The sequence below is a fragment of the Spermophilus citellus genome (genome assembly GCF_964194105.1).
Source record: "Spermophilus citellus genome assembly, chromosome: 17".
In the NCBI taxonomy this organism is placed as follows: domain Eukaryota; kingdom Metazoa; phylum Chordata; class Mammalia; order Rodentia; family Sciuridae; genus Spermophilus; species Spermophilus citellus.
Genome location: NC_138199.1, coordinates 29,312,708 through 29,337,294, shown reverse-complemented (window position 1 = coordinate 29,337,294; position 24,587 = coordinate 29,312,708). Strand labels below are relative to the sequence as shown.

At 51.5% G+C, this 24,587-nt stretch overlaps 1 protein-coding gene across 4 annotated transcripts in view; it reads left to right on the top strand.

Annotated features, from left to right (window-relative positions):
* ABR (ABR activator of RhoGEF and GTPase) overlaps positions 1-24,587 on the top strand; it is a 192,626-nt gene that overhangs the window by 95,332 nt on the left and 72,707 nt on the right. For 3 of the 4 annotated variants that reach the window (XM_081272941.1, XM_081272942.1, XM_081272943.1), the window contains exon 2: positions 4,261-4,445. In XM_081272941.1, the coding sequence (XP_081129067.1) occupies positions 4,261-4,445 (185 nt within the window). Of the gene's footprint in view, positions 1-4,260; positions 4,446-20,612; positions 21,414-24,587 lie in introns of those variants that run through there. The other variant, XM_081272944.1, reaches the window with a different exon arrangement.

The window sequence follows — 24,587 nt, the reverse complement described above, 5'->3', positions numbered from 1 at the left end:
CCCCTTCTTCTTCTTTGAAGGACAAGGGGATGTTTGGTCCCCTCCCTGTTAATCTAAAATGATCTCAAGACCCTGAGCTTGATTATATCTAACAAGATCACATTCACAGGTACCAGGGGTTAAGATTTGGATGTCTATCTTGGGGGTGCCACTGCTTAACCCGCTCTAGGAACTTAGAAGTCTTATAGGGCAGGAGTATATGACCCTGTAAAGTAGAGGCAGGTGCCAGCCAATAGGGCCCTAAGTGGGGAGTTTGGGTCGTGCCGTTGAAGTGATCGGAGGACAGTTGAAGTTTGAACAGGGCAGAGCCATGACCAGGTTTGCAGTCTGGCTGCTGCAGGGAGAGTGTTGGAATCATCCTGGTGACAGTGGGTGAGGCTGGGAAGGAGAAGGGCGAGTGGGGCGCAGGAGATAAGCAGCAGGAAGGAGGAGGGACCCAGGGAGACTCCTAGGTTTCCTACTTGAGGGATCTTGTGTCTTAACTTCAGGAAAAGCTTGGGTTTGAGGTTCCTGAAGGGAAGGGGTCCAGGAAACCATCAGAGATGCATCTGCTGCCCAGATGGCTCCCTGGATTACAGGTGTGCGCCACTGCACCTGGGTGGCAGCATATCATGAACAGAAATCCAATATTCAGGGACTGCATAGATCTGAAGGGTACCATGAACTCTGATGAATGCGTCCATGGACTCCAAATTCCCCTCAGAACACAGAACAGTTCCACCAGCCCAGAAAGTTCCCTTGTGCCTACTTGAGTCAGTTCTGTCCCTGCTCCATCCCCGGAAGCAACTCATCATTTTGATTTTTTTTTTTATTTCAACCACAAGTTAATTCTGTCTATTCTAGGACTTCATATAACAAAATACAGGATGTACTCTTTTGTGTCTGGTTTCTTTGACTTAGCATAATGTCTGTGAGAGTCACTTATGTTGTCTTTCCTTTTTGTTGATGAGCGCCATTCTATATAAGGATCTATAAGAAACATCAATATCTTTAAAGGAGTTGGGGCAGTGAAAGATTTCACCACAGAGACCGAGAAGGAATAATGAAGGTAGTCGGGGGAAAATTAAGTAACAGTGGTTTAAATCACATCAGCCTGCCCCCCCACATACACCTTACTCCCACCCCCTCTCTCTCTCAAGTAAAAGCAGTCCAGAGGTGGACCATTCCTGAAGCAGAGATTCCTATTCTGTTCAGTTGTCTTCAATGCTGGCTTCTATCCTCAAGGTCATCTTATGGTTCAAGGTGGCTGCTAGAGCTCCAGCCATCCCACTTGCTTTCCATATTGACAACAGAAAGGAGGAATAATGGGGGTATTGGGGAATGTGTTTCTTTTAGCAGCCTTTCTCAAAGTCCCGCACATATCCATCTCATGATGAAGACACTTGATCACATGCTCCACACCATTAGGAAAAGTAGTCTTTTAACTAGCCACTGGGCACACTGCCATGCTGCTTCAAATACAATGGGATTTCTGTTACCAAGAGAGGGAAACGGTTGTGATGGTCAGCCTCTTCATCTGCCTTTTCTTTCTTTGGAGACCCGGTGGCTAAGCTGCAGTCCACTTGGCATTCCCACCTGTGGCCTTGGTAGGTGAAGCCTGTGCTTGGCAGGTTTCCTTCTTCCCCAGGGCTCCGGCTTTCTTGAAGCAGTGGTTTCTCAATCTTTTTCTGATTTCTCTTTCCTGGCAGGAGTCTCCTGGGCTCTCGGAATATTATGGTGGGTAGGAAGGGAAGAGGAATGATCTAGGAACGCTTGCAGAGAGCTCTTTGGTCCTTGTCCCATCCCGCCTGCCCCCGGTGCTGGCCCCCCACCCTTGGGCTCCCCTATTCCCCTTTGCTCCATCCCTCCTGCAGGGAGGGCCGAGGAGGATTTCCCTGGAGTGAGCTTCGGAGGGGAAAGGATGGCTTGGAGGCAGCAGGCAGATCTGGGTTCAGGGTCTTTCTGTGTCCTTAGGTCAATGTCTCTGGGACTCAGTTACTTTCTCTGTCAGCTGGGGAAATAAGACCCTCACAGAGCGGTGGTTAGGTTGAAAAGAGCAGGAGACCCCTGGTGTGGTCTGCTGGAATCTGAACTCTAAGCCAGGCCAGGGTCCTCGGAGGCTCACCTCCCCCAGCCTTGACGCCAGCCTGGAGCCTGGTGGAGGAGAAATGGAAGTCGACCTGATATCTCGAGTCCCTCCTGAGCTTGCCTAAGTGAGCAGCTCTCTCCAGACAGCCAGGCCCCTCGAAGTGCCAAGCTCTGCAGACTGGATGCTGCCTCTTTCATTCCTCCTGTCCCTGGAAATGCCAGAGTCTGCTCACCTCCCGCCCGCCCATGCCTTGTGGCCCGCAGGACAGTGGGCCTGTTTCCTGAATATACGGCATCCACGTCTGAGCGTCTGAGTTATCATTAGGGCCCATGGTTCTTTGCGTGCATGGCCTGTCTTGGGAAATAAACAGCCCATGTTCCCTGATGGCTTAATAGGCCGTCAGCTTAGAGATTGGAGAGGACATCCGCAGCAGCAGGTGCAGTGAGCCTGGGGAAGCTCTCGGCTGCCAACAGGCCAGATTGGATTGAGTGTGGCCGTGGCTAGGTGCCCTGGTGACCCGTTGACACCATTCTTGGGCTGCTGGCTGCCCTGGGGCCGGTATGTTGTGACAGAGTAGGAGGAGCCAGGACCTTTTTGCAGAGAACTTGGCTTGCTAGGGCCCAGCTCAGACCTGAGACCTGAGACCGAGGGTGCATTTCCTCTCATTCATTCTGGCCACCCACACTTGCCGAGAGCCTGCTGTGGGTTGGTTGTGGGTGCTGGGCACACAGCAATGGTTGAGACACCCAGTCCTGTCCCAGGGGCTCAGGGACAAACACGCAGGGCCAAAACAAGGACACCAGGATGCCATATGCAATAAGTGTGTGAGCTGGTTTGCCAGGAAGGACTCGATGTCTGAGCAGACAATAGGACAGGCCCAGCCAGACCTCTCACCCCGCTGGACATGATCCCAAGATACGGGGCCACACCTCCCACCTAGAAGATGCACAGGAACTATTTAACAAATGGATGTGGCTTCTGGGCAGTCCAGCATGAAGGAGAGACCACTGCTGACACTGAGGCTACTTGGGAGCCCAGAGGACAGACGGTGGTCATTGCCTTCCCCCTACACACTATGGTGCCTGCTCCCATTGTTCTCCAAAGGTTCTCTTAGCCTCTGCCCAGTGATGGGTTAGAGAGGAGTCCCCTCATCTCCAGAAGGTGGCCCCAGCCTGAGAAGATCCAACACCAGCCAGCTGAAGTCAGCACTGCCTGGCCTTGTCCCGGCCCCTCTATTTTGAGCTGATGGGATGCAAACAGGCTGAGGGTTGGTGGTTGGGGGAGTCGGAGGCCCTCACCTGCTACAGGAGAGATCCCCCTAGAGGGGTGTGATGCAGGGGCCTCTCTGAGGCTGCCCCAGTAGCCCTTTCAGTGCAATCCCTGAGGGGCTGCCCTATCCCCTGATGGCCCAACCCTGGGTCCCCATGTGTGGGTGGGCTCTGGGGCTGGCAGCACTGAGGGGGTTAACAAGGCTCGGCTTCCCGTGGTGTTCCCTTCCCTCCTCCTCTGAAGGAAGCCTACATTGGAATTATAGACCTAAGTGCTGGCTTTTGAGGAGTCTGCTGCTCACCGTGTCCCTGCCAGGACTGGGCACAGCCCTCTCGCCCACGTCTGCCTGCCTTGGGCTCTGTCCTGCGCCCAGGGCCTGGGTTGGAGGGGTGAGGTCCCCCTTGAGCACACTTGCTCCACCCCTCCTCCCAAGCCTCCCTGGCCCCCCTGGAGGGATGGGACTCAGTGTACAAATGGTACCTAAGGAGGAGGGGCTGAGGAAGTGACATCGCTCGGCCCGCCCCCACTCCTTAGTCCCTATAAAAAGCAAAATGGTGACTCAGAGAGGAGAGTTGGAAGCGTCCTGCCTCCTGCTCCCACTGTTGATTTTTAGACGTGGAATTAGGCAGGAGGCAAAGGCAACAACAGCTCCAAATACGCGGCTGACATGCTATTAAGCGGGTGGCGACAGCAGAGCCGCTCCTCCCCGACTCCCAGCAGCCTGTGACCGAGCAGAGCCTGGTGCCTGCTGGCGCTTCCCCCTCCCCAGGCCCGGGCCCCCGCGCAGCCCCTGCCCCGGCCAGGTGTGCATGGTGCGCCCGGGGCCATGGCAGCTGGGGGCCGCCGCCGGCGCCCACTGCGCTACCAGTCCCTGGCAGCCCTCGTGGAGGACTCTCAGTGGCCTTTCCTGTTCCTTGTCTCAGACTTCAGCTACGGGGCCGACGACTACGACGCAGAGGGGCATGAGGAGCAGAAGGGGCCCCCCGAGGGCTCGGAGACCATGCCGTACATCGACGAGTCACCCACCATGTCACCCCAGCTCAGCGCCCGCAGCCAGGGTGGCGGGGATGGCATCTCTCCCACTCCACCTGAGGGGCTGGCACCTGGGGTAGGTACACACCTGCTTTTCCTTTGGGGTTTGGGGAAGGGAGGTTTCTGGGGAGGGTGGGAGAGCATCCTGGGCCTCCCGGCCATGCTCTGCTTGGGGCCAGACTGGGGGAGTATGGACCCCGTGTTCTGGGTGCTCCGGGCCTCTCTTTCCATTGGGGGCCGCTCTCTGGCTTCTGCTTTCCTCTCTCCTCACCTGCTGCTCTCTGCCACCCCTGTGCCTGTCTCCCCTCTAGCATTGGCTTCCATACTTCCCAGACACCCCTTCCTGTCTTTCCCTGGTAGTCTCTCTGCTTAACAGGGTGGGGAGGAGGCTCCAGGAAGGACCAGACCCTTCTGTCTGCACCCAGGATGGACAGTGGCTGCATAGATGGCCTGTGGGTCGTGGATGTCCAGGTGCTGGCTCAGCCAAGCCAAAGCTGGCCTTGTGCTCTCTGCAGGGTGGAAAGAGCTGCTTCTGTGGTCTGGCCTGACTGGAAGCCCCTCCAGCCCTGTGCTCTTCACTCAGGAAAGGCCAAACCCTGGTGGGTGACCACCTCTCCTCTTGTCAACAGAGGCAGGAGTTTTGCTCCCAAAAGAAGCGTTTTATAAGGAGTATTAAGCCTGTCCTCCAAGACAGGGCAGGGGGTAAAAATGTGTGAAGGGACACATAGTTGTAATTCATGCTGTTGCTGGGATAGACTCTGGGCCCTGCTTTCGTGTGTGCCTCTGAGACACAGGAACCAGCAAGACAGAGATTCCTCAGGGCTCTTTTTCTGGAGTTTGGGAGAAGAATCAAAGCTGTTTCTCTTGGTGGCATGTGTGTGTTTGGGGTGAGCTGTAGGAGTGCCTGGTCCTGCTGGATTCAGGCTTGTCCAGCTATGTTTTGTGGGAGTTCTTTTTCTTTTCTCTGAAGCCCCCAGAAGAGCAATGCTGAGAGACACCGTGTGATGCATTTGTCTTCTCTGGGGCCTAGCACCCCCACTCCAGCTGGAGGCTGCCTGGACTCTACCATTCTGGAGAACCCCCTGCACTCCCTCTTCACACACTGGGGTGGCTGTTATAGCCTTTGGCAACAAGGGCCTTGGCAACCAGCTTCCCACTTGGGGGAAGCCACACGGTTGCCATGGCAACAGAGGCCGAGGCAGAGCTCAGCGGCTGCCAGGCAGTACAAGTTTGGGAAGGGATGGTGGGGTGCAGGTGGGAGGTGGAGGGGGTGGGCAAGGGTGTTGGTCAGCTTCAGGCTCCCCCCAGCTAGTGTTCTGGGGTGTCGTTCCTCTGTTATTCCTAAGGAGAGATGATGGGTTAGAGATAGCCATCTTGGACAGGCAGGGACAGGATTTTGTACCCCATGGAGAAGAAGGAATTCTGGGACCTGGACCCCAACCAAAGGGAAGGCAAGGGAGCACTCTTGTTTCCCATCTCTGCCTTCCAGTCTCAGGTGCCTGCAGGGCTCAGAGATGCCCAGGCAGAGCCACAGCTGTGAACAGTTGCGGGGAGATGCCCTGTAGCACCTCAGCACAGGGCCAGGTCCTTGCCATACCCTTCCTGCCTTCCTCTCTGTCTCTTGTCTCCTGTTCCTTCCTGGTGTTCATCCCACTCAGGCAGTCCTATGTTAGATTCCCTGGTGAAAAGTACTGTCTGGCACTTTCTCTAGTAAAACAGCTCACATCCTACATGGGGAGATGCCCCTACCAGGTACTCTGAGGCTTGGGACCGTAACTTTACTTTGTAGCTCCCTGTGGCTCCCCGTTTTGCTTGGTGGCTCATAAGGGGATAACCTAATTTGAGAACTTTGAAATGTAGAGTTGCTACAGAGTGACAATCCACTGAAGTGCGTGGGGCCTCTCATATTGATTTTGACATCTTTGACTAGAAGCCTCTACAAATAGGAGTAGGGAGCAATTTATCCAACTTGGGAATGGCAGGGAAAATTCCATCCCCTGTGTTTCTGCCCTTTCCACTGTATCGCTGGCCCCACCTAGTGGACCCTGAAAGTATTGCTGTTCGTGTTGGGGTGTCTGGAGGGTGGCAGTATCTCTTCCTGAGTACTTGGGGATGTTTTGGTTTGAAAAAAAAAAAAAGAAAAGAGAGTCAAGGTTTCTGCAACCTGGCTGATCTCATTTGGTCAGTCTTCCTGTTGGGAACTTGAGAACAGTGGGGACTTAGAGCCAGATCAGATATTCAGATATCTGGCCTCTGGCAGAGGCTGGCAGCTGAGCCTTCTACACCCGAATAGCAGCCAGCTCTCTCCTGGAAACTAAAGGATTGGTCTTTGTGTTAGGGTACCTCAGAGAAATAGAAACTGTAAGGTGTGTGTGTGTGTGTGTGTGTGTGTGTGTGTGTGTGTACACATAAATATATATGAAGAGATTTACTAGAAGGAATTGACTCATGTGATTATGGAGACTGAGAAGTCCCAGTCTCGACAGTGGATTGCTTGAGACCCAGGAGAGTTAATGTGTAGTTCTGATCCAAGTCCAGAGGCATAAGAACCTGGAGAGCCAACGGCAGAAATTCCAGTCTGAAAGCCAGTGGACTTGACATCCAAGAACAGCTGATGTTTCAATCCAGGTCCAATGGCCAGAAAAGACTAGTGCCCCAGTCAAGTAGGAAGAGTTTCCTCTTACTCAGCTTTTTGTTCTACTTGGGTTTTCAGTGGATTATATGAGGTCCACCCACACTGATGAGGGTAATTGGCTTTACCCAGTCTGCAGTTTTAACTATTAATCTCATCTAGAAATACCATCACAGACATACTCAGAATTTTGTTAAGACATATATCTGGGCACCCTGTGGTTCATTCAAGTTGACACATAAATTCAGCAATCACAGTCTTACTCTCAGCAGCCCAAAGAATGGAAAGAACTTAAGTTTTAGAAAGACGAAAATCTCTCTAGCTGTGAGACATTGCACCAGTGTCGTAATACCACTCAGCCTCAGTTTCTTCATCTCTAAATAGCACTGACTACCCCAAGGGCTGTTGAGAGGATGGCCCAGGGCATTAGGCCTGGCTCATGGTGATGCTCAGTCCTTGGTGACTGAGGTCTGTGAGGCTTTTCTTATCGGCTTTTAGAGATGTGGGGAATCAGGAGCATTGCAAGGACCCCATCTAGTAAGCACATGCTGAACAAGAAATCTGCTTTTGCAGCCCACCTCCTTTCTGGGATTGGGTCCCTCCTGCCACATGTGGTAGCCCCAGATGAAACAAAACCTCTGGTGTTGACAGATACGTATTCTCACTTCCCAACATGCCTTACTCTGCTGCTCTCATCTTAGTTTGAGCCCACAGAGGTATGGGATGAACCCTGAAACCCAGCCCTTCAGATATTCCCCAGGTCTAGGCTGAGCAGAGCACGCTGGCACAGGGTCAAGGTCATAGACCACCAATGGTTCAGTTTAACTGGGATTGCCACGTTGCATATTGGGAAGGACCAGTGCGGACTGTAGTTCAGCTGACAAGTGGGGGGCTTAGGTTCCTCAGCCAGGACCACAATCTTGCTCCCCATAGGCCATAAACTCCTTTCTCCCCTCTAGGGAGGTATAAAAAAAGGGACCACAGGCAAAGAGAAGACCTAGGTTCTGTCCCTCCTCTACCACTTTGTAGCTTTGTGACCTTAGGAAGGTTCTTCGCCCTCTCTGAGCTCCATCTGTGAAGATCCTGAGCATTTCCTCCCTCCTGACCTCAGACGGCAGTCACGAGTTTTCCATGAGATGGTGTTAGCATAATGCTTTGTAAATTGTAAAGTCTGTTCATGGTTCAGACTCCAGCTGGCAGGAGACGCCACAGATAAGGATGGAGGTGAGTTGACACTATCACTGTTATCCTTCTCCTCTTCTCCCATCTCTTCCTCATCAACATCACAGCTGCAGAGCTTGTTGTCTCATTTAAGGTCTATGATGGCCCAATGACGTATGTGCTTTATCTCCATTTTACGGTGGAGGAAACTGAGTCTCAGAGAGGAGACATCATTGCCTGAGACCACACAGCCAGGGAGCTAGAGCTTTACTTAAGCTTGGGTCCTTGTGGTGCTGCAGTCGGAATGGTGCTGCCAGGTCCTGCGCAGATGCCCGCCCCTTCCCTGTGAAGCTTTTATAACTCACTGCTGGCCTCTTTACTGTCTGGGGGGGTGTACATAGTTACTTGTGGGATGCATCGGCTATTATGAGATTGGTAGCCCCAATCCCTGATCATCTCTGTGGGCCCCATCAACAGCTCAGGCATTTAGGGGTTCTTAAATGGTGTCTGGCATTGAACCAAGTAGTTCTAGGTGACCAAGGAGGAGGAAGGGAGGGTAAGGGCAGTCTTGGGACAAAGCTGGGAAGAATCACTGCCTTCTCCCTACTTCCCCAGTCCCCTACTGAGGGCTTAGGGGTTGGAGTTGCAAAGCAAACAGGTTGTTTCCAAGTGAATGGGGGAGCCAGATGGAGAGCAGCAGCTTCTGAGCTTGCACCCCACTCTCCTGCCTTCATGTTCTGTCCCAGGCCTGGTGAGGTAGCTAAGGGATGGCCACGGTGGAGGCAGACATGCAGCTCGCCTGCCTCCTTGACTGGGTAACCTTGTTCCCCATTTCTCCCCTACTATAAAGAAGAGGTTACTAACTGGCTCCCACATGCCGGGTGCTCTGCGAGGGGCCCCGTGGGCTTCATTGCTACCCAACACCTTCAGCCTCTCAGGGAGTTCCACTGTTTTATCCATGAACAAATTCAAGGGCAGGGTGGGAAGGAACTAAGTCGGATGTAGGCAGATAACACGCTGGAGTTTTGATCCTCTGTCTCCTTCCTAGATCGCTCTCCCTGTCCTCTCCAGGCCACCCCTCACAGCTTTTTCCACCTGGCTCTGCCTTGATCATCCCTCCAGGGTGTCTCCCCTGATGGACCCACCTGGCTGCCCAGCTGATCCTGGTGGCTCTCGCATCCTGTCTGGACCCTTCCCTGCTAGTGTGCTGGGGTCCTAGTTCATTAATGTATTTCATATCAGCCAATCAGGCTACTTAAGAAAGCAGCATTTACTCAATTTGTCCAGGCACCATAGATAAGAGGATGGGTCCAACAAGATGCGTTCTCTGCCCTTGAGATCCTGAAGTCTTTGGAGAGACAGGGAGAGAGACAGAATGTGATGGACCCAAATAATCACGACAACATGGTGTTAAATTGCTCTCTGAAACAACTGTCCTGAAAGCCTGGGGTGTTCAGCCACCCAGAGGTGAGACACTTGGGGGCAGAAGCTGGACCACCCAGATGCACAAGGGCGACAGGGAATCAGCAAGCTCTTACCCCAGAGACTATTTTCTGTCATTGTGACCTGGCTTCTCCACTCGTCGTCGGTGCTAACAAGGGCAGAGTGTTTTTCTTTCACGTGGAAGATGTTCTTGTTGACCTCCTGTCCAGCATGGTGATGGGCCATTAGCCTCCATCTGGAGGGACACAGGGAGCCCTCACCCTCTGGCCTGTGTGGCAGAAAGAAGAGAAAAACTGCAAATATTTCCATGGCACTTTCTAATTGCCAGGCACTGCTGTCGGGCTTTGTAACTATGAGCTCATTTGGTCCTCAGCACCAGCTTGTGAGGTGGGCACCATTCTTGCTCCTTTTACACACGTGGAAACTAGGGCGCAGGGAGGCTACACACCTCATCAGGGTTGGGGTACTGGTAACCACCCCGCTCTGGGTCTTCTCCAGAACGTGAGCCCAAGCGCCCTTGTCCTACCTCTATCGATCAGGCCATGTGACTTTTGGCGGCTCATTGAGATTCAGTCCCCTCAACTGTCAATGGAATTAAATACCTACTGGGGAGCTAGCTGAGTTTGAACCCCACCTGGGATGTGAACCCCAGCTCTCTCATGGGCTTTTAGCTCTGGCTACCCTTGGTCCTTCCCTGTCCTGTTCTGGCCCCATCAAGGGTGGCTCAGCTCTCCGCAGTATTCTTGCTGGGCGAAAGCCCTTTTGGGGAGTGTCACCCTGGGGAACTCAAGGGAAAGAGAGAGACACCAAGGAAAGAGCCCAGTGTCTGGGAAGGGGGTTGTTGTAGTCAGCTTTTTTTTTTTTTTTCCTGCCTCTGTGACCAAAGACCTGACGAGAACATTTTAGAGAAGGAAAAGTTTATTTGGCGCTTACAGTTCCAGATGTCCCAGTCCATAGCTGACTCCATTGCTCTGGTCCCAAGATGAGGCAGATTATCAAGGCAGAAGAGTATGAAGGAGGCCGGCACGGTAGAACACCCCTGTGATCCCTGCTGCTCTGGAGGCTGAGGCAGGAGGATCGGGAGTTCAGAGCCAGCCTCAGCAAATTAGCGGGGCCTTAGCAATTTGGCGAGACACTGTCTCTAAATAAAATATAGAAAGAGCTGGGGATGTGGCTCAGTGGTTAAGCGCCCCTGGATTCAATCCTGGTGCCAAAAAAGAAAAAAAAAAGAATAGAAAAGAAAGAAAGAGTATGAAGGAGGAAAAACAGCTCAGGACATTACAATCAGGAAACCAGAGAGCTCTGCTCACCCGAGATAAAATATATACCCTAAAGGCACACCCCCCAGGGGCACCCCTCCTCCAGCCACACCTTACCTGCCTATAGTTACCACTCAGTTAATCCATTCAAGTAGATTTTTGCACTGATTTGGTTAAGCTCTTACATTATTTCACCTGAACTTTTGGGAGACACCTCAGATCCAGACCATAACAAGGGTTTAGACTTGATCTGAGCCATTTCCCACTTCAACAGCATGTGCCCTCCCTCTCTCCCCTCTCAGTATCTGTGCCGGAGGAGGAAAGGCAGAGCCAGGAAACAGAGAACGAGGGGCTCTGCTCACTGAGTTTGGCCCTGTAAATGTTCACCCGACTCCTTCCTCAGAGCCAGCCCGGCTTCTGGTTCTGAAGTGCATCTCAAGCAGGGGTTATAATCTGGAAAGGGCCAGACAATCCTTTGTTATGAGGGGTCGGCCTGCACATTGTAGGCTGTGACGTCCCTGACCTCTCCCCATTCAATGCCAGTAGCATCCTCAAGTTGTGACATTCAAAAATGTATCCAGGGCCAATCACAGTGGTACACACCTATAATTCCACTGACTTGGGAGGGAGGCTGAGACAGTAGGATTGCAACTTTGAGGCCAGCTTCAACGATTTAGTGAGACCCTGTCTAAAAATAAAAATGAAAACTGGGTAACACATACCAGTAATCCCAGCAGCTTGTGAGGCTGAGGCAGGAGGATCCTGAGTTCAAAGCCAGCCTCAGCCACTTAGCAAGGCTGTAAGAAGCTCACTGAGACCCTATGTCTAAATAAAATATAAAAAAGGGCTGGGGTTGTGGCTCAGTGGTTAAGCGTCCCTGGGTTCAATCCCTAGTACCAAAAAAAAAAAAAAAAAAAAAAAAAATGGACTGGAGATGCAGCTCAATGGTAGAATACCCCTGAGTTCAATCCCTAGTCCATAAATAAATAAATAAGATTTAAAAGTTCAAAATGAGTGGGAATGTAGCTCAGTGGTAGAGCACCCCTGGGTTCACTCCCAGAACAAAACAAATAAACAAACAAAAATCGGAAGAAGAAGAAGGTATCCAGACATTGCCAAATTCCTCCAGGAGGTTCAAAATCACCACTGACTCAGAACTGTGGCTCTAAAAGGAGGTTAGAAAGACAAGTGTCTAGAACAGCTGTTCAGGGCAGGGGCTCCCCCCCATTCCTACCCCCACTGCTGGCCCAGGACATTTGGCATTTACTAAATGGAAAAAGATGGTTCTGAGAAAAGACTTAAGTGAATGGAAATGGCCCCACAGGACTCACGGGGCAAGGTGAGGGGCCACTAGGGAAGATAGATCCAAGTGTTCAGGTTGGGTAAATGGTACCTGTGAACCCAGTTATGTGATATAGGATCCCAGGGCCACTCCCCGCCCCCTAGCCTAGCAGGAGTGTGTGTCAGCAAGTGGCTGGGGGTGGGATGGGGAGACTGCTGACTGCATGCCCCTCCATACTGGCATTTGAATGAGGCGGACACTACCCAATTAAAAGAGTATCTTGGGTTGTCCTGGAGGACAGGATGAGAATAGAGTTACTGGAAGGCAAGAGCTGAGTACATTAACACCAGGAACAAAGTTTCAGCTGCTGGAACTGTCCAGCAACAGGATAAGAAATGAGCTTCCTTTCTTTGGAAGGATTCAAGCAGAGGCTGGGGACTGAAGGTAGAGAGGAGATTCCTTCATTGTTAGTGGATTTTTATTATTTTATTTTATTTTTAGTTGTAGATAGATACAATACCTTTATTTATTTATTTTTTATGTGGTCCTGTGGATCCAACCTAGTACCTCACACGTGCTAAGCGAGTGCTCTACCACTGAGCCACAACCCTAGCTCCTTTTATTTTATGTTTTTGGTACCAGGGATTGAACCCAGGGGTGCTTAACCACTGAGCCACATCCCCAGCCCTTTTTTATTTTTTATTCTGAGACAAGGTCCCGCTAAGTTGCTGAGGCTGGGCTCAAAGTTGCAATCCTCCTGATTCAGCCTCCCAAGTTGCTGGGATTACAAAAGTGCGCTGTCACCATGCCATGTCTTTTGAGTTCCCTTTAGCCCTAGGATCCCCCTTTATATGACTGTTCCATGAGAGCCATCATCTAATCTGAGCCCCTTGATTTAGCTTCGTGGGCAACCCCTCGCCTTGCCCTGTAAGCCTCCTGGTATTGTTTCCACTCACTAAGAGTTTCTGAGCACCCACCTTTTTGAGGTGGCAGTATTGGGGCTTGCACCCAGGGGCACTTTACCACTGAGCTACATCTCACCAGCCCTTTAATTTAATTTTATTATTTTTTTTGAGACAGGACCTCACTAAGTTGCTGAGATTGTCCTTGAACTTGCCATCCCTGTGCCTCAGCCTCCTGAGTTACTGGGAATAGAGGTGTGTACTGGCTCCAGCACCCACTTTTTACAAGATACTCTTTCGGGTGCTGTGGGGAATTAATATGATCAAGGGATTCACACATACAAAAAAAAACAACAACAACAAACTCCTATATTTTTTTGTTAAACCCTTTTTATTTTTCCTTTTGTTCTTTCTTTTTTTGAAGTGCTGGGTATTGAACTCAGGTCTGTGCTTATGCTAAGCACATGCTCTACCACTGAACTACACCCCCTAGCCCCAAATCCCTTTATTTCCAGGTCCTCTGAGCAACAGCCTTGAGAGATATAAATACCCAAAGGGAGGGAGAGGACCTTGCAGAAGGTAGCCTTGAGAGTGGGTTATGCTCTGCTGGGGGACTGGTCTGGAAGAATATGCTAGGTAAGGGAGCTGTGTACCTTCTGGAATGTGGGACAGCCACTGGAGGTTTTGGGAAAGGAGAATGGTCTGGTTGGGGGTGTGGGGGGATGCTGGGTTCATTGGAACACTTAAGAGGTGAGTCTGTGAATGGGCTAGGACCCCCTCTTCTGTATTTCTTCAACACACAGCACCTTCCAAAGAAGAGGGGGAACAGCTGGAGCTAGCTGAGGGCTTACCACACTCCCAGCACCACCCCGTGTGCACCAGACCCTACAGGATCCAGGATTGGTGCTATGATTATCCCCACGTAACCCATAAGGATGTCTTGCCCAGGGTTACAGATCTGGCAGGGGGTTTGTTTTCTGTTGGTTTTTTTTTTTTTTTTTTTTTTTGTACTAGGGTTGCTTTACCTCTGAGTCACATCCCCAGCCCTTTTTTATTTTTTATTTTGAAAAAGGGTCTCATTAAATTGCTTAGGGTCTTGCCAACTTGTTGAGGCTGGCCTCAAACTTGTGATCCTCCTGCCTCAGCCTCCTGAGTTGCTGAGATTATACTCACACAGTGTTCTATAACAGAGAAAGGGAAGGCAGAGGAGGGAACAAGGTTAGGAGGATAGTGACTCTGGTGCTATCTGCAGCTGTAGTGACTCTCTCCCTGCCTGGCACTGGCCTCTGGGGGCAGTTCTCATTGACCCAAGATCTACTGAACTCCAAAAGTTTGGAGTGGGGCTTGAGCTTCTGCCAAGAAAGCCGGGAGAGCCGGGGACAGGCCAGGAGGAAGGAGAAAGTGCTTCAGGCCAAGAGAACTGCAACCACTGGAACCCGGAGGTGGGAATGTGCCTGGCCCTTCCAGAGGTTCTTGTCTGGAGTGTGATGGGCTGAGTCATCAGCCAGGCCCCGCTGCCCTTGTTTGGGCTGATTTAGTGGCTTCCTGCTGGGCACAGAGTGAACTGTGTTTTAGAAAGAGAAATCTGATGTCAGCCAGAGGGAGGCATTAAACAATGGTCATGTCACTCCCTGCTTAAAAACCCTCCCATGCCTTCCCTTTGTCTGACAGGTGAAATCCAGACCCTGACTGATCTGACCACTTGACCCCTGCCTGTACCTCTGCAGCCTCGTGGTGACCAGTCCCCTACTGGAATGTCAACTCCATGAGGGGTTTGTCTGTTTTGTAACAAAACTTTTGCTCCTTGTAGTTCTCAGGGCTTAGAACATAGTAGGTACTCAGTAAATACTGTGTGAATGAGCCTGTGAACACTGTCTGTCTCCCAGCCCCCACTGGCATGGCTAACCCCTGCTCATTTTTTTTTTTCCGTCTGAGTTTTAATGTCTCCTCCAGGGAGCCTCCAGTGACTTCTTTGCTGCCTCAGATGGACCTCCTTTGTACCCTGAGCTTACTTTAAATTCCCAGTCATAGTATTTAACAGACTTCTTCTTTTTGTGGTGCCAGGGGATGGAACCCAGGGCCTTGCGCATGCTAAGCATGTGCTCTGCCACTGAGCAAAACCCCCATCCCCCACATTTCTTTTTATAGCTTCTTTATTTTCCCTGATTGCATCACTAAAAAGTCTAACAACAGAATACATAATGTAGAAAGCGAAAGTCTCTTTAACTTGCATCCTACACAGAGAACTGCCAAGAGTTAGTTGTAAGTTTCTCATTTTTTTCCATGCATTATTATATGTGTATATATACATATATATAAACGAGATCATGCTATTGGTAGTTATGAAGTTTGCTCATGTTGTTTTAGTTAATAAGACTAAGACATCTTGTATACTAGTAATTAAAGATCAACCTTATTCCTCTTCCTGAATGTATGCAGTATTTCGTTCTATGGATGTAATTTATTTAACCAGCCCCCACCCCTTTTCTTTTTTCCTTTTGTAGTGCTGGGGCCTTATGCTAAGCAAGTGCTCTACCACTGATCTACATCCCCAGCCCTTTTTTATTCTTTATTTATTTTTAGTAGGGGGTTTGAACCTACAGGCACTTAACCACTGAGTCACATCCCCAGCCCTTTTTAATATTTTATTTAAGAGCCGGGGTTTCACTGAGTTTCTTAGGGCCTCGCTAAGTGGCTGAGGCTGGCTTTGAACTCATGATCCTCCTGCCCTTAGCCTCCCGAGGCACTGGGATTACAGGCTTACGTCACCACGCCCAGCTTTATTTTTTATTTTGAGAAAGGGTCTTGCTAAATTGCCCTGGCTGGTGTCTAACTTCAATCCTCCTGCCTCCGCCTCTGGAGTTATTGAGGTTACAGGTAGGCACCACTCTGCCCTGCCAGATCAGTCCACTTTTGATAGACATTTGGGCTCTTTTCAGTCTTCATTGGTATAAATATTGCAGCAATGAACATCTTTAAACATATATATCTTTGTGTCCTTCTAGAAGTTTTTTTTTTTTTTTTTTTCGGAGAAATTCCCTAGAGTGGAATTGCTGAGTCAGAGGGTGTGAACATTTAAAATCAACAATAGACATTTCCATGTTACCCCTTCCAGAGCAATGGCACTTCAACTGAATAGTTCTAAAATGTGCCTCTCCCCAGTCCTGCCCTTCCCCTGGCACTGCCCGTCCCTTGGCTCTGCTTTGGGAGTCAGCACAATGGTCACTCTTCTGCTGAGACCATTAGCTCCATGCAGGTAAACACAGTATCTCCTGTTTGTGACTGCATTCTGAGTGTGAGCACGGTGCTTGCCTGGTGCACAGCAGACTTGTAGACTGAGTCGTAAGGGACTGGGAGGGTGGAGGAGGAGTGTGAGAGAAGGCCATTGGTGGGGAGTAATCCACTGGAGTCTTGGAGATGTGGATCTGGTCTGGGTGCCTCATTGGCTCCAGCCAGCCTCTCCCTGTTTGTCTCCTAGCCTTTTTCTCTTCTGTTCTCTATGTCTCCTGGGTTTCCTTAAGAAACCATTTCATGGGGCTGGGATTATGGCTCAGTGGTAGAGGGCTCGAGCGCTCGCTTAGCATGGGTGGGACCCGGGTTCCATCCTCAGCACCACATAAAAATAAAGGCATTGTGTTGTGTCCATCTACAAAAAAAGATTCATATTCTCTCTCTCTCTCTCTCTCTCTCTCTCTCTCTCTCTCTCTCTCTCTCTCCTTAAAAAACAAAACAAAACAAAAAACCATTTCATGCCAAACACGGTGGCACACACCTGTAATTCTAGCTACTTGGAGGCTGAGGCAGGAGAATCACAAGTTCAAGGACAGCCTGAGCTATTTAGCAAAGCCCTGTCTCAAAACAAAATAAAAAGGGCTGGGGTGGTAGCTCAGTGGTAGAGCATTGCCTAGCATATGCAAGGCCCTGGGTTCAGTCCCCGGCGCCACCACCCCCAAACACACACAGGCACCTTTTTTCTCTGTGCTTAGAAACCCTCCCCTATGCTGAGTATGGTGGCACAGGCCTATAATCTTAGCAACTCTGGAGGCTGAGGCAGGAGGATCACAAGTTTGAGGCTTTAGTAACTTAGCAACTTAGCAAGACCCTGTCTCAAAAAATGAAAAGGGCTGGGGAGTAGCTCAGTGGTAAAGCACCCTTGGGTTCAATCAAAGATTGACACCCAAAAGCCACTCTCCTGTGAAGTTTTCCCCCTCTGGCAGGACTGGTGGCTTTGTCCTGTGTTCCCATCGAGACTGATGAATGAGAACTGTGCCTCCTTTATTCAGACATTCTTCAGCCTCAGTGGATCAAGAGTGGGCCAAATGGCAGGGGTCCTGTTTCAGGTCGTGTGTCTGCCCTGCCAGGCCTTTTCAGGGTATGAATGAATGGAGTCAGTGAACAGGTAGATGACAGATGACATGGGGAGTACAAATGACTGGGATTGTGTAGGTGTGAATGCTGCAAATCTTGGTTGGTTGGTGAATTTGGAAAAAGAAAAAAAAAAAAGGAAGAACCAAAGGACCTGGTAAAAGGGACATGTAGGGCCAGAAGGAGGAAGAGCCATGAGATGGCGGCCCACCAACAAAAGTGGAGAAGCCAAAAGGGGAAGCTGGTTTAGGGAGGAGGAGGGGCCTCCTGGTCTGGATATGTGGAGTTGAGGCTGCCTGGGCATCTCCCAGGGGAGGAGATCTAACTGTCAGTGCAGGTGTCAGACAGACAGAGCCTAGCAAGATGCTGGGCCTGGGGATGATGATGAGTTGCTGGCGGCCTAGCAGTTAAGAAGGGATGAGTTCTCCAAAGATAGAGCACAGGGGCCTGAGTGGGGGCCTCCACATGTATAGGGGCAGGAGAAAGAAGGGCCAGCCTAAACCAAGGAGTGGTCACAAGTTGCAACTCTATGGCCAAGAGAACTAAGGGTTTTGAGAAAGTCCAGACTGCAGAGGTGAACCTTGGGGTGGGGGGGGGGGCTCTGCCTCTGGAACAGGCAGTTGGGGGCCTTTAGAGTGGCTGCTTCTCTGGAGAGGAGGCTCAGGAGCCAGACTGAAGCAGGCAGAGTGTGGAGGACACAGAGAGGAAGCCCAGTTCCAGCTCAGGGCATCTGTGAAGGAAAGGGAGGGAGCACTCTGGGGACTTGTGAGTCACTCCCCCTCCAGGGAGAGGACTGAGGGCCTTTGAGGAGTTTGGTAGAGGGGGCATCCTAGTTACTCACTGGAAATTCCAGGCAACTGGAGTGGGGTGGAGCAGAGATGCCTTGGATGTTCAGTGAGTCGCTTCTGTGAGGTTCAAGGTTTGGGGGAAGAATTGGGTGCTGATCCCACCATGCTAGGGGTGTGAGGAATAAAGATAGGTATACTCTAAAAGACTGTTAAGGGCGCCTCATGTTCTCCTGGGTGGAGGAAGGGACACCTAGTGTTCCTTGGAGTTCTAGCTCTTCTCTCATGCCTCCTGCTTGTCTGACCCATGTGAGCAGCTCATGCCAGGCACTGGATCCTGCAGGGTGGAGACAGAAGAACCTGTGGCACAAGGCCCCAAGCTGACACACTTGTGCCCTGGGGAATGCCAGGCCTGGTTGTTCCCAAACTCTGGGAACAGCCTTACCCGCCCAAACCAAATGAGGAATTGTGGCTGAAAGGGCCCTTCATATGTGCCCTGGTTATTTATAACCCAGCCAGGGCAGGGACAGGGAAAAACCAGGGACTGGAGGGAGAGGGGTTTGGGGTGAGGGAACAGTTCCCTGACCAAGGCCAGACAGTCTCTAGGGCCCCAGATAACCCATCCCATATCTCTGTATTTGGTGACAAGATGGAGCCTGTGACCAGCAAGAACAGGTTTTCTACTACTGAGAGATTGACAGGAACCCCATTTGAGCTCCGAACTTCTACAGATTTTTTTTTTTTTTTTGAAATGGGGATAGAAACCATGCCCATTCTTCTCTTTTTCCTCCTCTCCACCCAGCTTGGTGGCTCAGCAGAGGGCTGTTCTCAGCTAAGGTGCTGAGCAGGGAGGTGAAGCAGAGAGAAGTTGGCACCACCTGGGCTCAGGATGGTGCCCAGTTTGACCTTCCTTTGGAAATGGTCTTGACAGTTTGACTCTTTATCCTGTGGCTGTACAATTGTCACCTGACAGGGAATGTGATATGTGCATGAGAGACTGGTCATGGACACACGAGGCACTGACAGACAGACTCAGACTCTGCACTGCCTGGTTGGTGGAAGCTAAGATACAGGTTTACACAGATAAATGGTCTTTTAGTAGTGTGTGAAGCTGAATTTGACTCCAAGATACCCGGTCCAGTGAGGAAATGGGACAAAGGAGACACTCAGGGAAAATTCCCCACACATTCCCCACACAAGAGTCCTAACTTTTCCTCAAAGAAACAACCCATTGCAAGAATAAAGGCAGCCCTGTAATTGGTGGACCTGATAATTCAGGTCACAGATGCCGTTCACTTAAACTGCATCATGTTTCTTAAAAGATGCAAATTATTTGCAGTCATTTTTTAAAAATATTTTTTATTTTTTAGTTATTGGCGGACATAGCATCTTTGTTTGTATGTGGTGCTGCGGATGGAACCTGGGCCGCACGCATGCCAGGTGAGCCCGCTACTGCTTGAGCCACATCCCCAGCCCTTGCAGTCATTTTTAAATCAGGAGATTTCACCCAAGAATCCAGATTTCTCACTTCAACAGAGAAAGGCAATCAGGAGCCTGCTTTACCTTTAGCAGCCATCAGCTGGAGCCAGGGAGGTTTATCTAGCTTGCCCAGCCCTACCTGGTTCCTTCACTGATTACCTCACCTGCACCCTCAGGGGTACTAGTGTTTGTCATCATTGTCCTTGATTTTGTGTAGTGAAAGTCTGTTCCCGGAACTGCCTCTAGACTCCTCCCCCCTGAAAGTAGAGTTGTGTGCATCTCAGGGATCCGGGCTAGGAGACCTACACTGGGGCTTCACCCTTTGGATGAATTTAGTTTCTGTAAGGATGAGAAGCAAGCTGGGAATGGGCAGAGCTCGCAATGCTACCTGTCCTAGATCTTAGGTGTCCTGGCCTTGTAGAGATTCTTCTATTGGGGGAGGCCCCTCTTGAGGGGAAACTCCTCCAAGCAAGTGGCGTTGCCACTCACAGGTGGAACGTGACATCTGGTTGGTCTGTGGCGCCAGGTGACACGTGCTCAGGACTCTGGTTGACACTCAGCTCTTGTTGGGGGTGAGGCAGGACAGGTGCCCCCCCCAAAAAAAAATCTTGTTCATCCAGCCGTGGTAGGGATGACAACTGTGGTTTCTCACCGGGCCTGAGCCTCCCCTTGGCATAGGTGTTGGAGACTGAGGCCAAGGTGCGAAGGGGGCTCCGGCTCATGAGATTCCCACCGTGACCGGTGGTGACCAGGTTGGGGGGGGGGGCGGCTCTGCGACTAAGCTACTCTCTTGCTTCCCCCTGCCTGCCGGCTCTAGCGAGAAGTTGTAAATAAAGCCTGTCTCTGGGAAGCAGACCTCCCCCTGCGCCCGCCTGGCCTGTCTGCGGCCTCCTCCCTCCCTCCTCCTCCGCATCAGAAGCCTCCGCCAGCCGCTTGCCCGGTGACCACAGAGGGAACGAACGGCTCCACCTCGCAAGTCAAGACGTGCATTTCCTGTGTATTCAGAGCAAACGCGAGCCTCCGAGTCCAGAAAGGGCGGGCTTTGTGGGGCCGGGAACGCGGCGGCGGGGCGCCGGGACCGAGCGGCCAGCGGGGCGGCCAGGGCGAGCAGAGCGCGAGGACTGAGCGGCGTCCGGGGCCCCGCCTGCGCGGGACCGGTGCGCTAGTCAGGAAGGGCCGCGGAGGGCGCCTGCAGCTGCGCCGCCCGCCTCGCCACGGTCCGGGTGACAGCCCTGAAACGCCGGCGGAGACCGACACTGCGCGAGAAGCTGCCGGCCGGCCGGCCGGCAGGGGCTACCCGAAGGCCAGGCTTCCCCTTTCGCAGGGTGGGGACGCGCAGGAGGCGGGCCCGCAGCCCCGCGCCCAGGAGGGCTGGAAAGCGGCAGCAGGAAAAGGTTCATAATGGAGCCTTTCATCGGGAGCCGGTGGCCAGGTGCCAGGACTGACTCCGGGGAGGCCAGCATGCTGGTGTAGGCCTGCCCCGCGCGCTTTCCCTCCCGCCCGCTTGCCTGCCTGCCTCTCTCCCGGCGGCGGCGGCCGCTGCTGGTGCTGCTGCTGCGTGGACCCTGCTTCCTGTTTGCCCTCCGCGGGCTCCGGCTGCCATGGAAGAGGAAGAAGAGGCAATAGGCTTTTTGGACAAGGTTCTGGAAGATGAAGATGTATTTCTCCTGGAGGAGTGTGAGCTGGGAACCCCGACTAGCCCCGGCTCAGGGTCCCCCTTCTTGGTGGCTGTGAAGGTGGGAATGTGACACGCCCTAGATGCTTGTCGGGGAGGGGGGCAGGGCTGGCAGCTCTCGACTGCCGCCAAAGCCGTGTGCGGGCAGAAATGGCTGGTGTGTGCACAAGCCTCATGGCTGAGTGGAAGCACCTCACTCCGTGCGAGAGAGGGGCTGGCGCATGCTTGCGAGGGGAACCGAGGGCTGTGCTCTTTTGGCAGCTGTTCCTGGGGGCAGAGGTGAAGTGCGTGCTCCTCCTGCACCAGTTGTCCTTAGGGGCAGTGACTGCGGGGCATTCCTCACAGCCAGCTGTGCTGGGGGCTCTTTCTGGCCGTGACACGAGTCACTTGGTGGGCTGTCAGTGGTGGGAGCCTGCTTCCCCCAGAGGAGCTGGCTGACTTGAAACCGGTGGGCAATAATTCATTGTTTCCATGGCAACCGGAGGATATGGGCACTCAAGAAGTGTGAGCTAAGGGAGCCACCCCTCTTTCTAGTGAGGGTACTGGGGACTTGGTGTCTTGACTGAGGCAAGAGAGCAGTTGCAAAGGTCAAGAGCCAGAGGCCACTGGTCTTCCTTAAATGAAAATAGTTGAATCAGCTGAAGAGGGGGGAGGTGGCAGCTGCCTTTGAGACACCAGCCAGGTAGGTAGGCGCTTTTCCCAAAGTAGGCATAGGCAAGAAGCATCTGCTGGACCAGCCCACACACTCCTGGGTTTCAGGGTTCTCTGCAGCCATGCTCCTGGAGGCAGAGCAGGAGGGGAGCGTTTACACCAATCCCCTGGCCTTCTTCCTCCCTCTCCTGGGGGCACACACCCCCTGGGACACCAGCTCTGCCTAGTTCTGGCATGATAGACCATGCTGGGCTTTCTTTCACCTGGACCCACTTTTCACCTGAGCTATTGCTGAGATCCTGTCTTATGTGGCTAGAAGGGAGAGCCCTAGAGGACTGTGGCAGAGTTTGCCATACTGTGAAGTCAGGCTGGCTAACAGCAGGTGGGCCCCTAGAGGGCGTGGTGCAGGGAGCATTGCTGGGGATAGGAGGCTGTCTCTGAACCTCTCTGAGTCTTTCCTCACCATCAGATGAGGATCTCAGCCTTGCCCCACCCACACTAGAGTGTGGCTCCCAGAAGGAGCTAATGGAGGCAGAAAAAGCCTGCAGACCCAGGGTAGGTAGATGGCTGATGTGCGGAGTCCCAGTGGAGCAATGACTGCAGGCCTGGGTGGAGCAGTGGCTGCAGAAGAGCTGCATTGGGAGGCTGGCGGGGGCTGGCACCCCACCCCTGTGCTTTGATCTGGTGCTGGCTTGGAGCACTGGGGGTAAGTCACATGGAGGCTTCTGCAGACTTAGTGTCTGACCAAGCTCCTCACCAGGAACGGAATGGGGGAGAAGTCTGTTCCTGAAGCAGGAGTGCCTGCTGGGAGCTTAGCAATGTGTGAGATGGGAGATCAGTGGGGTTCATAAGGGACTTTTCTGAGAAGTCCTCCCCAGCACAGATGTAGTCCCGCTACATGCTACCCTGCACCCACCCTTTTCCTGGATTCTGTCGTACACCTCGGTCTTAGTTCATGCTTCACTCTGTCCAGAACTGTAGACATCTACCTCCTGTTATGTCCGATTCTCCTCAAGAGCAAGTACCATGTTGTCCTCATTAATGAACACAGCGTGGTGCTCTGTGTGTGTGGCTGGTGCCAGTGAGAATTTGTGAAACCAGTGAGCCTCACTAAGACCTGCAAAGGGTGTACCTTGGCCTTGTTGTTTCTCAGAGGTAGCATGTGGTTGATAAAGGGCCTGGACAGACACATTTTACTCCTAAGATTGTCTCTCCTGAGGCCTGGATGGAGTTTTCTCCTTTCCTGGAGTTGTCTCCAGCATGGGAGCAGGGATTCTTTCTTGAGTGCTGGGAAATTTCAGGCTCCCTGGCTCATCCTGAACACCTCTCCAAAGCCCTTCTCTTTCACCAGGCTTGGCCTCAGGCAGATGACAAGCAGGGTCTGTGGAGATGGGGAAAGAAAACTCTTCGAGTCATTCAACAAATGCTGTCAGGTTATGTTGTATTCAGAGCATCTGCCCAGGATGGAACGAGGTAAACGAGGCACAGTCTTGCCTCACAAAGAGCAGAGTAAGGGTTGGCGAGTGCACAGGTGACAGAGATATAGTGAGAAAGCAGTCAATGAATGAGACGTGTTCTTATTAAAGGGTACCAGATTCAGAGGTGAGACCACTTCTTGTTGAGTCGGGGCTAGACTGGGTGCACGTGTGCATGTGTATGCATGTGTGTCCCCAGTGTGTATGGCCAAGGGTCCTTTCTGGATGGTGCCGTCATGTGTTGGGCTGCAGATGATCTTGGCTCACTCCTCCAAGGCAGCTGGTAGGAATCCAAGGCAATTCACTCTTTGCTATTACTTTGCTTCAGGGGTACTTATCTTCAACAGTAGTTGTGTTGCTGAGCATGTGCCCAAATGCCAGTCCTATAAATCAATCCTGTTTTTAGTGTAATTTCCGAAATGCTTCATCTTCCTGGGGGACAGATATGAAACCTGCAGTGGTTTTCTCCAGAACTGTAGCTGGAGTTTGCTACATCTCTCAACCCAGATTTCTTTTTGAGGAGTTAATGATCTGGAAACTCATAATGCAGATACTGATAGCAACATCACCTCCCATCTGTAAAACGGTGTATACTTTCCCAAAATCTTTTCATGCAGTTCTATTTAAAGGTTCATAGGGCTGGCGGGCCGGGATTTGTGGAAGCTGCTATTTCAAGGAACTCATTTGTCAGGAATAAAAGCCCTTTTGTAGAGCAGATTAACCCTTCAGGTGTTATTCTGTGCCAAGTTTTAATGGTTTATCTGAAATGCTTGTATTTCTGTTTCACCTGCCCAGGTCTCTCCTGCCTCCACATGCAGTAAGGGCCCTGCTTCTGTCCGCTGTGGGGTGTTTCCTGAAGTGTGAGCCCCATAGGTGGTGATTTGAAAGATGATTTTAGGTGGCACCTGGATATATATTTTTCACTTTAATAGTTAAGTATATATTTTAATGTATAACTAGAAAAAAAATCACTTGTACATCTTTCCTATGATTTCAGCTATAAGTCCTACAATAAGACTCTTCTTTAAAAAAAGTCAGTCGTTGTGAAGCACAATAGTAAATGGTATGAGAGTCTGGCAAAGCTGTAAAGTTGGGCTAGGAACAACGGA